Source organism: Schistocerca gregaria, chromosome 1 (assembly GCF_023897955.1).
Source record: "Schistocerca gregaria isolate iqSchGreg1 chromosome 1, iqSchGreg1.2, whole genome shotgun sequence".
Classification (NCBI taxonomy): Eukaryota; Metazoa; Arthropoda; class Insecta; order Orthoptera; family Acrididae; genus Schistocerca; species Schistocerca gregaria.
Window position 1 is genome coordinate 1060441307 of NC_064920.1, and position 16090 is coordinate 1060457396.

Sequence of the window (16090 nt, forward strand, 5' to 3'; positions counted from 1 at the left end):
ACCTCTGAAAGTTGCCTACCCTATAGCCTTAGCAACAACAGTTCTGGTATATGTATACCACTGTCAGAGGCATCACAAAGATTTTCGCTAATAACTTTCGACTCGATTCTTTGCAGAACAAAGTCTCTTATTTCAAGCTGATACATTTACTCTTCTCCATCACCCCTTAATGCTTGTAAGATCATCGCCGAATCACCGTGCGTTCCTTTCCTGTTCCACTCGCAAATCGAGTGAGGGAAAAACGACTATCGATATGCCTCCGTATGAGACCTAATTACTCCTATCTTATCTTCATGGTCCTTACGCGCATTGTATGTTGGCGGCAGTAGAAACGTTTACCAGTCACATTCAGACGCCGTGTTCGCTAAAATTTCCCAACAATCCCTCCAGGGATTCCCGTTTGAGTTCCGGAAGCATCTCCGTAACACTTACGTGCTGTTCTAACCTGCCATTAACAAATATAGCAGCCCGCCTCTGAATTGCTTCGATGTCTTCTTCAATTCGATCTGGTATGGCTCCAAAACACCGGAACAGTACTCAACAATAGGTCGTACTAGTGTCCTATATGCTGCTTCTTTGCAGGTAAACCACTTTTTTCTAAAATTCTCCCAATAAAGCGAAGTCGACAGTTCGTCTTCCCTACCAAAGTCCTCATATGCCCATTCCATTTCATATCACTTTGCAGGGGTGGCGCCCAGATCTTGACTGTTTCAAGTAGGACTCTAGTCATACTGTATCCGAACATTACGGATTTGTTCTTACTTTTCATCTGGGTTAACTTGCATTTTTCCACATTTAGAACTAGCTGTTATTCATCACACCAACTAGAAATTTTGTCTAAGGCGCCTTACATCTTCCTATAGCCACTCAACCTCGATACCTTACCGTACACCATAGCATCACCAGCAAATAACCGGAACTTGCTGCTTGCCCTGTCCGCCAAATCGTTAAAGTATATAGAGAACAACAGCGGTCATATCACACTTGCCTGGGTCACTCCTGACGATACCTTTGTCTCTGATGAACACTCGCCCTCGAAGAGAACATTCTGGGTTCTACTATTTAAGAAGTCTTCGAGCCACTCACATATCTGTAAACTTATTCCATACGCTCGTACCTTCGTTAACAGCCTGCAATAGGGCAACGTGTCAAATGCTTTCTGGAAATCTAGAAATATGGAACCTGCCTGTTGCCCTTCATCCATAGTTCCCAGCATATCATGTGAGACAAGGGCCATATCAGTTTCGCACGAGCAATGCTTTCTAAAACCATGCTTACTCGTGGACATAAGCTTCTTAGTCTCAATAAAGTTTATTATAATCGAACTGAGAATATGTTAAGATCAAATGGTTCAAATGGCTCTGAGCACTATGTGACTTAACATCTATGGTCATCAGTCCCCTAGGACTTAGAACTACTTAAACTTCACTAGCCTAAGGACAACACCCAGCCATCACGAGGCAGAGAAAATCCCTGACCACGCCGGGAATCGATCCCGGGAACCTGGGCGCGGGAAGCGAGAACGCTACCGCACAACCACGAGATGCGGACTATGTTAAGAATTCTGCAGCTAACAGGACGTAGGGATATTGGTCTGTAGTTTTTCAGGTCCGTTACTTTACCTTTCTACGGCATTCTAACCATCTTGCAGGAAACAGCTTGTTCAGTTACTGGTTCAAATGGCTCTGAGCACTATGGGACCTAACATCGGAGGTTATCAGTCCCCAAGAACTTAGTACTACTTAAACCTAACTAACCTAAGTACATCACACACATCCATGCCCGAGGCAGGATTCGAATCTGCGACCGTAGCAGTCGCGCGGTTCCGGAATGAAGCGCCCAGAATCGCTCTGTCACCGCGTCCGGCTGTTCAGTTACTGTTCACGAGCAGAATGAGCTGAGTCAACATCGTGCTGCATCTGCTGACATTTGCAAGGAGAGTACAGATACATTCGACAGTAAAAGTTTCATGCATCTCACTTCTCAGAGGACATAGGAAGCAACGTGGATCGGTGATTTCATCCTGAAGAATTCCACATCACATATTACTGGACCACCTCGTTTGTCGAGCGACGTGAAGTTTCAGTGGGCCAGTAACGCTTATTACGACTGTTCATTGTGCCATATTGTGTAAAGTCGATTCACCAGAGAACGCAACACTTTGTAACCCGTCCAGAGTGAAATTATTAACCGCTCTTCGCAGAACGTAATTTTCCAGTTGAATTCCAATTCTCTCGAGTGTTGGTGATAGGTCGTAGATGTGAAGCTCATCACCGTACACTATTTGCCACACCACACACCGATATCAGGCTGACAACAGTGAATTCGGCAATTTATTGTAAGCAGACATGCGGATCGTGGTATATTCCATCTAAAATGCTTCAATAACTTCACTATTTTGTGGTCTTCGTCTGTTGCTGCCGCACCTTGTCAAACTACTTGTTTGTCGAAACCGTCGTTCAGCACGTAAGAACGTAATCGCTAATGTAGCTTTTTGACCAGTATATCTCCTGGCATAAGCAATGGCTGCTTGATTGGTGGCGTGTCGGCATTCGATAAGGGTCAGCAGTCAGCAACGTGTCAACGCACACGTCAGATGTGTACGACATATTTATTCCTGGTCAATATCCGTGGCACAGCGAACCTATTGTGTTAAACCGAGCGTGACTTCAAACTGCGCATCGAGGAAGCTTCACACCAACTACTTCACATCTCGTCTGAAGGTCGTTTCGAAGGTGCGCATGCATGAAAACGGACACTCGTTTGAGGACCTCACTTAAATGGACATTTTGACTCCAGAACACCAATCTTAATACATCCCCAAAAACTGATCGTTTCCAGCTACCTTACTAAAATTAATAGAAATTTGATGTAAACTGATTTATACTTAGCACAAATACAGTAGCTACATGATAGAAAATTTTTTTTTCATTTAAAATATTATAGCTCGTTGCTGTGAATGTCTGGAAAATAACAAAATAAACACTATTCTTAACTACGGAGAAACAGTAACTTTTTTTGCATTTACCTTTCTAAATAAATATTCCTTTCACTAATTACTTTGTAAGTTACAGACAAAAAACGTCGTCTGAAACTCCCTGTGGATATTAGATAGTCGAAAGAGATAAAAGACTGCTGCAGAAAACTTCCGATTATTCAGGTGTGAATTATATGGCTCAGAATCTATGCATGAGGTAGTGGGGCGATTTTGAAAGAAATAAAAAGAAAGGAAACCAGAAGGATTTTGTTATAATTAGATCGAGTATTTTCGTTCAGAACACTAATCTGTAGTTGTGAAAAATTAGATGATGGAGATGGTTAAACACTGATACCTTCCAATAAGGATTCGAGAAATGTGTGCTCGGTAGAGTAAGAGAGTGAACACAAGGTTGTCGAGAAACCATTTAGCAGTTGCACCGAAGCAGTGAAACGTGTTCATCTGTTACTGGAGTATAAAAGAGAAAACTGGTTTGATTATACCGATGTTTTGACTCTCCAAAAAATGAGAACTGTGGTCGGAAAAAAGTGAATATATAACAGAATCGAAACGAAAATTGCATGACTGTTTCCCAAAAGCAACCTGACACCAACTGATGACAAATACAGTGAGTTGTAGCTGTAGTTTTGTAAATACGTTGTCAGTCCACCGAGTAACGGGAAACTAATGCGGTGGGTTTTCAAATGTGACATGCAGTATGCTATGTAAATACAACAAATAGCATTTTCCGGTAAAAAATGTGTATTTTGGCTTTTCTGTCTTTTTCGATTTTTCGTGCAATCTCGGGCCCACGTTAGATAGGATAATCGGGAATTTTTTTTGTCAAGTATCAGTTTTGCTACAATTTTGCAGCCTTGATACGTAAGAACAGTTTATAGCGGTTTGACGGTACTTAATAGTTAATATACTTTGTAGTACTTGCTTCTCTTTCATAATGCACTTCTTGCTTCGTTGCAGAATGCAGAATGTACTCGTTCACGATTGTATCTATAGAACACCTGTTTATGAACACGCAGACCTGAGACTACCACAGTGGAAAATAATATTCATTGCAATTCCATCGCCTTTGCCACAGGACGAATTGCCAGTGCGTCCGGATGATGTATTAGCCTGCTTACTGATCCCTGGTGAGACCTCAATATCTGTAGGGCTCATGCTGTGTCACCTGACAGATTTGCAGTCCTACCTCCTCTGTGTGTCGACGCTGCCCAGTGCTTATTCTTCTGGACTTAATAGGCACGGTGGACAAGATAGATGACACGACGACGGAAGAAATTTAGCATTTTATGTAAACACTAATTTATCTGATACGACCATTCTTCCCCGGAATAGGCAGCATTCCCTTCAAATGGCTCTGAGCACTATGGGACTTAACATCTTAGGTCATTAGTCCCCTAGAACTTAGAACTACTTAAACCTACCTAACCTAAAGACATCACACACATCCATGCCCGAGGCAGGATTCGAACCTGCGACAGTATCAGTCCCACGGTTCCGGACTGCAGCGCCTAGAACCGCGGCCGGCAGCATTCCCTCAAAAATATAAATATACTTGGGAGAGACGGCTGTGAGAAGACTATTCTACTTTGCATGTAAAATGTATCGGACAGGCGAAAAACCCTTAGATTTCAACAAGCATGTGAGTGATGGAAAAGACGCGCCATGGTTGAACAACCTCGTCAGAAAGCTGATACCAAAGCAAAGAGAGTTTCAATGCAAATTTAATCGTAGCCAAAGCCTCACAGTAGATCCCGGCAACTTGATAGATGCTGCCTGCCTTGCGTTCCGGCAGCCGTTCGATAGAGTTCCGCACAGCCACCTAATGAACAAAATTAGAAGGTACGAAACATCAGATCAATTGCGCAACAGGGTCGAAAACTTTCTAGCAAGCAGAACGTCATTCTGAACGGAGAGAAATCTTTAGTAACTTCGAACATGTCCGCCAGGAAGTGTTACAGCACCGTTACTTTTCAAAATATATATAAATGACCTATTAGATATAGTCAGAAGTTCCATTAAGCTTTTCGCGGGTGACGCTGTTGTACGCAGAGAAGTGGCAAGGCTAGAAAATTGTGGCGAAATGCAGAATGATCTGCTGAGTATCGACGCTTGTTGATGGGAGTGTCAACTGAATATCGACATAAAAAATTGTACCTTATCGTGACTACATTGGGAGAAAGACCCTTTATTGTACAATTACACAACTGGAAATCGGTCACTGGAAGCAGTTACTTTCATACTATATCTAGTGGTGTGCGTACAGAGAGATCTGAAGTGTAACGACCACACAAAATTAATCGCGGGTAAGGCAGATGTCGGACTGAGATTCGTTAGAATAATCCTCAGAAAGTTTCCGTTAGCAAAAGAAATAGCTTGTAAAACTGTTATTCCACCAATACTTGAATATTGCTCGTCAGTCTGGGATACATACAAGATAGGATTGGTATTTATTTACCTGCTATTTTCTTTTAACCTGTTTTCTATATAAAACAACAGATTGAATGTTGCACTTGAAATGGCATGAATATAGCGTATAATATTTTCAACATAATTTATAATATTTTTAACATAATTTAAAATGTGTTGCTAGTAGCCAAGTCTTACGCTGCTTAAGAGGGGAAAAATCGCCGTAGAATATAAAAAGAATAATAATAATAACAATAATAATAATAACTAAAAAAGTTGTACATACTTCCATTTGGTCATGCGGCTCACAGACATCTATTCACCTGGAATCCAAAAAGACACATGTTACTGTTTCGTTACACTATGCAGCATTCGTAAACCACAAATTTTGTAATTCGTAATTGTGGGTCACAATACTATACAACACTACACCACCCGGTACCACATTAGACAACACTTGGTATCAGAACCAAGCTGAATTTCTCATTTACCAGGATGGTGAGTCCCCGGGCTGAGGTGCAACTCAGGACTCATAGGGGATGCACTGCTGTTCCACCCAAGCTGTAGACATTGGGAGATGGCTGTCAGGGTCTAGGAAATCCTTCCTGATCCTCCCTGAGGCTCGCCTCTTCACTGCTTGCAGAAGGATGTTGTAGTGGGTTTGCTGTTGTGGTGCGTCTCGTTATCATGATGCATGGCCTCTTCTTGGAATTCTCTTAGCCATGTACGCTTGCGATTCGTAAGCTGATATTTTAGCTGTCAGCGAGTGCAGCTTATACCACAGTTCCTCGTTCTTTATTATGTTAGAAACTGTTCCATTTCCAAATAACTTCCTGTTCTGGTCTATCACATTGCCTAAAGCCACATTCCCACACGATGTGATCCGGCGTGCTGATTGCTTTTTATTTACAAGTGTGTGTGTGTGTGTGTGTGTGTGTGTGTGTGTGTGTGTGTGTGGTGCGCTGTCGTATTTTTTGTAAGTATCTGGGACCATGTCCCGACACGTAGTATGTAGCTCCTTTGATCAGAAGGAAGTATGACATTCTGAATTTTTCTTTTATGTAGGTACAAACTGGTAAGTTCTCCTCCATGTTTCTTCCTTGTCACAGATTTCTCGCCATTCTCTGAAATGCACTCTCTTATTTGTTTATTCGATACGGTTCTTATGTCTAGTACCTTCCTAACCCTATCGTATTAGCCCTTTACGAGCTAGTATTGTACATCTCTCTTTCTTACGGCTAGGGCCAGTTGTAGGAAACTAGGAAGCCTAATACATTCATCAGCGTCTCAGTCAGCGTTGTTCTATACGCGCCTGCCAGGCGCTGGAGTACTCTCCTGTGTACCTGCCGTAGAGCCTGTGCTGTCCTTACCTTTCTGGCTCTAAGAGCCCAAAGGTCGATTCGTAGTCCATAATAGTGAATAATATTGCGTTGTGGTACGTTCTTATTGCCCTTAGTGGCAGCTGAAAAATTTATTTGGCCAATTTTTGCAATTTTATTTCGGATTTTAATCTCTCTCGGTCAGACGATTTCTACATCTGCATGGAAGTTTTGCTTTTCGTCGATATTAACTCCAAGGTAACTATAAATTTATTCTATTTTCACAGGTTGATCGTTTAGTGTGATGTGGTATTTCTCGTTCTTGATTATGTTCCATTTAGTAACATATACACCGTTTTGTGTGCTGTTATCGTATGTTTTCTACGCACCAGTTACTTAGTCGTTCAAGAACTATATTCTCCTCTAATCTTGCCCTTAAGTCAATAGAGGCTGTAATTAGCAGATCGTCTGCACAGGCGATGCAACCTCTAGTGTTTGTTGCACTCCGAAGACGGTTCGGTAATGACTCCATGCCAACATCCCAGAACTCTGGACCACAAACAGAGCCCTGTGGGCAGCCTCCGATGATGTCTTTCACAAATTTCTTTTAGGGAAATTCTAATTGCACCTGTCTGTCTGTGCAAAAATTTGCAAACTGTTATAGAAAAACTTGGACAGTCCATTTGTTTCGTCTTTTCAACAGGGCAAGTCACCACAAAGTATCAAACGCCCCAGCAGTATCAATCATTGTGCCTATAACATACTTGTCGTCTGAGGTATTCACAATATTTATTGCGTGATTCATCGCATCCTCGGTGGATTAACCTTTCCTGAAAAGCGTATTGCATGGGGATCAAGCCTACTAACTGTCAGTGGTCCCTCAGGCGGCGGCACGGAAGCTTTTTCAGTACTTTGGTTAGAACATTTACCGAACAAATCGGCCCCTAAGATTTTGCTTCTCTCGGGTCTTTGTCTTCCCATTTTACAAAAATATAACGACATTCGAGATTTTCCATATTCAGTGCACCCGATCCCACAAAAGACATTCGATCAATAACAGTTATATAGGATACAGTTTGGTCCACTTACTGATGCAACACTTCTGCTAGTATTCTATCACGTCGCAGTACTGTCTTCTTCTTTAACTTCATTATTCTCAGCCTCACTTCCTCTGGGACAAATGGAAACACAACACTGTTATTCACGTGGCGCTCTGGTAATCCAGAGCGAAGATGCTGATACTTGCGTCTTCCATCGTTTTATCGTCCGGCAATAAAGTTCTGAGTAGGTACTGCACTGATGTTTCGCAGTCTGTCGTCATCGTGCCGTCGGATCGTCTCAGGATTCATAGTATAATGGGTGATAGAAACCTGTTTGTTCCAACTTTGCATGGAAAACCGCAAACATCTGTTACCATTTCGTCGTTGTTGCGCCGGGTTGTAGGTTATCCCCAATGTTGTTCAATCTGTACTTTGAGCAAACTGTGAAGGAACGCAAGAAGAAATTTGAACAGGAATTAAAATTTAGCGAGTGAAAATAAAAACTTGAAGGTTTACTAATGAAATTGTAATACTGTCAGAGAAAGGAAGAAATTTGGATGAACAGTTGAACGGAATGAATAGTGTCTACTTGAAATGAGATTATAAGATAAATATCAACAAAAGTAAAACGAGGATAATGGAATGTAGCCGAATTAATCAGGGAATGCCGAGTGAATTTAGAAATAAAGCAGTCGATGAGTTTTGCTATTTTGGCAGCAAAGTAACTGATGGTGACGACCGAAGTAGAAAGTATATAAATGGAAACCGGCAATAGTAAGAAAAGCGTTGTGGAAAAGAGAAGCTCTATTAACATCGAAAGTAAATTTAAATGTTAGGAGGTGTTTTCTGTTTGTATTTGTATGGCGTGTAGTCTTGTACAAAAGACAAACATGGACGATTAATAGTTCACGCAAGAAAAGAGAAGATTTTTTTAAAAAATATGATGCTTCCAAAAGTTGAAGAAGGTAGATCGAATAACTAATGGGGTACTGGTTTAAATTGGGAGAAAAAAGAAATGTGTGACACAGCTGCACTAATAGAAGATATCGATTGGTAGGACACCTCCTGAAGCATCAAAGGATCGTCAGTTTGATAACGGAAATAAGTGTGTGGGGTCAAAATTGTAGGGGGAGGCAAAGGCTTGACTGTATTATGCAGGTTCGAACTGATGTAGGTTTTGGTAGTTATGAAGAGATGCAGAGTTTTTCTGGGCGTAGTCTAGCGTGGAGAGCCGTATCAAACCAGTATTCGGTTTTCAGATCAGAACCACAATAACATTATGTCCTAAGTTCTTACAATATACTCATTTGGCCTGTCGAATATGGTACACGATCGGGAATGATCACAATGGATTGTAAGCTGTAAATTTGGAAATTTGTGGTGAGTACTATGGGACCAAACTGCTGAGGTCATCGGTCCCTAGGCGTACACACTACTGAATCTAACTTAAACTGACTTACGCTAAGGACAACACACACACCCATGCCCACGGGAGGACTAGAACATCCGACGGGGGGAGCCGCGGGAACCGTGGCAAGGCGCCGTAGACCGCACGGCTACCACGCATGGCTGTAAACTGTCAACTACTATCATAACGGTTACTTAAAAGAAAGCTTCTACCACGATGCTTCTAAAGAAGAGAGTTATTACGCATACGTCAGCTCGTTCTCTCACTGAGTTCCTGCGATGAGGATTTAGCTGGAAGAGTCATCAGTAAAACCGTGAGAAACGTAACTTTTGGGCAGTGTGCTCCAGCCTGAACACTGATTTCACTTTCTTTTCTTCTAGCCACCCACCTAACGAGCAATTATGGAAACAATGACCAATGAGAACACCAGTCTGTAGCAGTGAAGTCAAAAACTGTGACAGCCTCCAACGGCGATTAGCAGCTGCTTGAGACGGCAACAGCACACTGCGCCGTTATGACAAGGGCGTACTCCATTGGTCGACCGATAGCTTCGTTCTCTCCTCCTGACGTGTGAGTCGGGTTTATACAGTCTTCTAGGACCTTCGTTGAGTTTACAATCCTTTCTACGCTGTATTTTCCTGCACTTAATAAAGCGTATGACAAGTGCTCCTAGTGGAAGCGATCCATTTACAGCCGACACAGAAACTGATTTTTCAAGATTATAAAGCAGAAACAAAAAGAGTAGGCAGGATCGTTTCTCGTCATACGGTGGCCTCCTTCTCCCAAAGATTGTCTTGCCAGAAACACTGCACAATATCTTTCTCTACAACTTGCATTCCCTAGGCCTGGGCCTCCAAAAAACACTCATTGAAGGTAAGCTCGCCATCTTGGCCCTTTCTTCGCTCTGATGGCCGTGCCAAAGTGAAAAATCAAAGTTGGTCAATTAATTCACTCATAAACATCCCCCAAATTGGCCATCAAAACAGTCCTATACGCCAGAACCTCAATTAAATTTACAAAAGATTTCATATTTTAACACTCTATTTAGAAGTTACACTTATTCACGGTTTGAATAAAAATGTGGATGTTAGTGATATGACAAACAGATGTTCCTTTACATATACACTGAAGTGACAAAAATCATGGGATACCTCTTAATATCATGTCGGATCTCCTTTTATCCGCAGTACTGCAGCAACTCAACGTGACATGGATTCAAAAAGTCGTTGGAAGTCCCCTCCAGAAATATTGAGCCATGCTACCTCTATAGACGCCCATAATTACAAATGTGTGGCCAGTGCAGGATTTTGTGCATGAACTGACCTCTCGATTATGTTCTATAAATGTTCGATGGGATTCATGTCGGGCGATTTGGCTGGACAAATAAATTCGCTCGAATTATCCAGAATGTTCTTCCAACGAATTACGAGCGACTGTGGCCCTGTGAGATGGCGCATTGTCGTGCATAAAAATTCCATCATTGCTGGGTACAAGAAGCCCATGAATGGCTACAAATGGTTACCAAGTAGCCGAACATAACCGTTTCGAGTCAATGATCACTTTAGTTGGATCAAAGGACCCAGTGCAGTCCATATAAACACAGCCTACGCCATTATGGAGCCACCACCACCTTGCACAGAGCCTTCTTGACAGCTGGGGTCCACGGCTTCGTGGGATGTGCAACACTGTAGAACGCTTACCATCAGCTCTTACCAACTGAAATCGAGACTCATCTGGCCAGGCCGCGGTTTCTCAGTCGTGTAGTGTCCAGCCCTTATCGTCACGAGCCTAGGACAGGCGCTGCGGGCGAGGTTGTGCTGCTAGCAAAGACACTCTTGTCGGTCGTCCGCTGCCGTAGCCCATTAACGCCAAATTTCACTACACTCTCCTAATAGATACGTTCGTTGTACGCCCCACATTGATTATTTCTGCGTTTATTTCACACAGTGTTGCTTGTCTGTTAGCACAGACAACTGTATGCAAACGCCGCTGCTCTCGGTAGCTGATTGAGGCCGTCGACCAATGCGTTGTCCGTCGTGAGAGGCAATGCCCGACGTTTTGTATTCTCGGCACGCTCTTGACACGTGAATGTGGCAATATTGAATTCCCTAATCATCTCCAAAATAGAATGTACGATGCGCCTAGCTCCAACTACCGTTTCGCATTAAAAGCGATTTAATTCTCGTCGTGCGGTGATAAACACGTCCGAAACCTTTTCACATTAATCATCTGAGTATAAATGACAGATCGTCTGATACGCTGTCTCTTCATACCTTGTGTACACGGTACTACCTCCATATCTACGAGGGTTGGAACATTAATAGTGGCAACTATTTATTTACAGCTCGTTCAAAATAGATACGTGTTTCAATGTTTTACTGACCTTCAAAGTAGTCACCAGTATTGTGTACAACCCGTTGCCAGTGATGTGGAAGTCGTAGGACACTCTTAGCAGTGCCAGTTGTGTTGACAGTTCGTGCGGCGCTGTCTATTTCCCGACGAATTTGTAGCAGTTCTGAAGCGAATGCCATGAAGTGTTTCCTTCAGTTAAAAAATCGAGTTGAACTTACGAGGGCTTAAGGCAGGGGAGAGCTTAGCAGCCCCATCAGTCAAACAAATCAGTAACAGCTTGCACTATACTGCGAATAAATAGAAAGAAGGATCCTTTATTGTATGATTATATGATAGCGGAACAAACACTGGTAGCAGTTACTTCTGTAAAATATCTGGGAGTATGCGTGCGGAACGACTTGAAGTGGAATGGTCATATAAAATTAATTGTTGGTGAGGCGGGTACCAGGTTGAGATTAATAGGGAGAGTCCTTAGAAAATGTAGTCCATCAACAAGCAGGTGGCTTACAAAACACTCGTTCGACCTATACTTGAGTATTGCTCATCAGTGTGGGATCCGTACCAGATCGGGTTGACGAAGGAGATAGAGAAGATCCAAAGAAGAGCGGCGCGTTTCGTCACAGGGCTATTTGGTAACCCTGAGAGCGTTACGGAGATGTTTAGCAAACTCAAGTGGCAGACTCTGCAAGATAGGCGCTCTCTGCATCGCGGTGTAGCTTGCTCGCCAGGTTTCGAGAGGGTGCGTTTCTAGATGAGATATAGAATATATTGCTTCCCCCTACTTATACCTCCCGGGGAGATCACGAATGTAAAATTAGAGAGATTCGAGCGCTCACGGAGGCTTTCCGGCAGTCGTTCTTCCAGCGAACCATACGCGACTGGAACAGGAAAGGGAGGTAATGACAGTGGCACGTAAAGTGCCCTCCGCCACACATCGTTGGGTGGCTTGCGGAGTATAAATGTAGATGTAGATGTACGTGCTTGAGCATTGTCCTGCAAAATGATGGTCAGGTCCTGCAGATAGTGTCATCACTTTTGTCTCTATGCTGTTCATTTTTGGAACACAGCCTACGACCAGCTTTGAGACAGATGTGATGACACTTTCTGCAGGACCTGACAATCATTTTGCAGGACAATGCTCAAGCACGTACAGTGCAAGGTGTTAGTCATTTGTTTGACTGATGGGGCTGAAGTGCTATACCGTCTACTGCACTCCCCTGACTTAGAGCCCTCGTGAGTTGAACTCGATTTCTAAACTGAAGGAGCCTGCCGCTGTGGAACCGCACGATCGCTACGGTCGCAGGTTCGAATCCTGCTTCGGCATGGACGTGTGTGCTGTCCTTAGCTTAGTTAGGTTTAAGTAGTTCTAAGCCTAGGGGACTGATGACCTCAGGGGTTAAGTCCCATATTGCTTAGAGCCATTTGAATCATCTACACTGAAGGAAACACTTCACGGCATTCGCTTCAGAACTGCTACAAATTCGTCGGGCAATAGACCTAGCCGCCCGAACTGCCAACACAACTGGCACTGCTTAAGAGTGTCCTACGACTTCCACATCGCTGTCAACGGGTTATACACAATGTTGGTGGCTAGTCTGAAAGTCAGTAAAATTTTGAAACACGTACCTATTTTGTACTAGCTGTAAATAAATAGTTGCCACTATTAAAGTTCCAAACCTCGTATATGTACATGTTGCTATCCCGTGACTCGTCAACTCATTGTATGTTCGAGTGTGTTACACGTAAATGGCATTCAAACATGCGGTCGGGGGATCTGAATAAGATAAAGGTGATGATATTTTAGAGAAATGAGTAGTTCTACCTACGCACATTTACACTTAAGGGGGGTGGGATGTCAAACGGGCCGACCTCGAGAAGGAGAGGCACCACAGGACATTTTAATTTGCACTGTCTATACTTTTACAAATAAATTCATAAAACTTTGTCAGCATAACCAGGAAGGATTCAGGATTCACATTCACAGCAGTGGAAGTTCAAAAACAATAAATATTTTTTAAATGTGAAACTTCATGATTTTTCAATTATTGTTGGCTGCATTTGTTGCTATAGGTACACTTTTCTTCATAAGTAAGGGAGATTCTTCGATGAATTTTGCACAGCTTACAAACCATACTTACAGGTGTAGAAACTCTAGAATTTATTTCATCTATGGAAAAATGAATGGGCTGTTACATTTTAAACTTCGTGCTTAGAGAAAACTCGAATTTTATGGTTCATTATCTCAATTTTTACCACACAGTTTTTGACAGATTTGTGAAATTCTAGAGTTTCATACACCTGTAAGTATGGTTTGTATGCTGTGCAAAATACATCGAAGAATCTCTCTTAATTATGAATAAATGTGTACCTATAGCAACAAATGCAGCCAGTACCTAGTGAAAAAATGATGAAATTTCATATGTAAAGAAAATTTGTTTTGTTATGTTTTAGAACTTCCTCTGTAATGAGTGAGAATCCTGAATCCTTCCTGGTCATGCTGACAAAGTTTTATGAATTTATTTGTAAAAGTATAGACAGTGTAAATTAAAATGTCTTGAAGTGCCTCTCCTGCTCCAAGTTGGCCCGTTTCACGTTCTACCCCCTTAACTGGGAACATTTGCTAGAGTGTGAGTCTGTCAGGGAGCGCGGTTGACAGGAATCGCCACACGACCCCTCGCTGCTGACCGGCTTACTGGAGGTGGAGGCGCCGCGGGAGGAAGACTGGCTCCGAACCCAGGACCGCGCCGCCGCCAGCTGATGGCTGCCTCCCCGCGGCACATCCTACATGCAAATTTCCAGTGAAGCGGCCGTCGACCTCTTACCGTCGCGTGCCACTACGCACCGCAACAAACCGTCTCAAGAAGATGCAAGAAAAAACAACAGTTCAATAATAAAACAATCCTGACTTACCGTTGTGAGTGGTTGGTGCTTCGTAGTTCGACCAGTCAACCATAGCAGTGCACCAAGTCGCAAACGTCCACAGTATTTGTTGATAGTTATAGTATATTAAGTGTCCCTGTATATGCAGCTCACACTACTGTTGTGCTAGACGTTCTATTCTGATAAGCTACACTTCTAAATAAATTTATGTGGTACTATATTACACTGTCTTTGCTTTCTGCTACTGCTCCAAAACTTGTTTGGTGCCTGATTATATGAAACAAAAATCTCATATGCATCATGTTTAACATTCCTCCTTTTTTGTGTATTATGGTAGTATTCTTTCAAATCTGCTGCTTAAAATATTTTATTTTTTATGATCATGTAGCCTTTCTTTCTCTAGTTTCGGACACGAAATATTACAAACAAATTTACATCGTCGGCGATTGGAGTCTGGGATCAGAAATGTCAGTATGGATTAAACACACAGAAGACAATGAACAGATTTTAATGATTACCTTTAGTAAATTATCGCAGATATTCGAATGGTTATTAATAATTTTCTAAATGTTAGTATTACACATGCCGCCGTATTCACAATTATGCACGTAATGGCAGATTATAGTTTTCATTTATTAAATTATTGCTAATGGTGGATGAGTAGGCAATGTGTCCTATCTACTTGAGAAGCATACTAGAACTAATTTTCTTCATGGTCTCTGTCTTCGAATAAAAATCAAGAAAAGTAAGGCATCCACAGAGTAATATTATTATTATTAGAATGAGATTTTCACTTTGTAGCGGAGTGTGCGCTGATATGAAACTTCTTGTGAGATTAAAACTGTGTGCCGGACCGAGACTCGAACTCGGGATCTTTGCCTTTCGCGGGCAAGTGCTCTACCAACTTTATTATTATTATTTTTTTTTTTAATCTCATGTTGTTCGTTTTCGTTCGTTGTATCTGCTCGGAGCGGACGTCGAAAGGCACCCGTTTTAGTTCGTTGTTCATACTTTAACTCAGTTTACTTACTACAGAGGGCAGCTAGCCCTCTGACCGAACACGCTGAGCAACCGTGCCGGCATACCAACTGAGCTAACCAGGCACGACTCACGCCTCGTCCTCACAGCTTTACTTCTACCAGTATCTTGCCTCCTACCTTCCAAACTTTACAGAAGGTCTCCTGCGAACCTGCTCGCAAAGGTCCCGAGTTCGAGTCTCGGTCCAGCACACAGTTTTAATCTACCAGGAAGTTTCATTCTTATTATTCTCATCTGTAGCCTGCGTAATTGTAGGTTGTATTTATTCATTCCTAATACCTAAGGGAACGCAGAAAGGTGGAGAAGTACACTACTGGAAATTGAAATAAGAACACCGTGAATTCATTGTCCCAGGAAGGGGAAACTTTATTGACACATTCCTGGGGTCAGATACATCACATGATCACACTGACAGAACCACAGGCACATAAACACAGGCAACAGAGCATGCACAATGTCGGCACTAGTACAGTGTATATCCACCTTTCGCAGCAATGCAGGCTGCTATTCTCCCATGGAGACGATCGTAGAGATGCTGGATGTAGTCCTGTGGAACGGCTTGCCATAACATTTCCACCTGGCGCCTCAGTTGGACCAGCGTTCGTGCTGGACGTGCAGACCGCGTGAGACGACGCTTCATCCAGTCCAA

General features: G+C 42.6%; 1 protein-coding gene across 1 annotated transcript in view; it reads left to right on the plus strand.

The window, feature by feature from the left end:
* LOC126281250 (uncharacterized) overlaps window positions 1-14623 on the plus strand; it is a 68385-nt gene extending 53762 nt beyond the window's left edge. Inside the window, exon 6 of the mRNA XM_049980046.1 lies at window positions 14180-14623. Within this exon, the coding sequence (XP_049836003.1) occupies window positions 14180-14281 (102 nt within the window). The 3' untranslated portion in view covers window positions 14282-14623. The remainder of the gene's footprint in view (window positions 1-14179) is intronic.
* Window positions 14624-16090: the final 1467 nt, after the last annotated feature.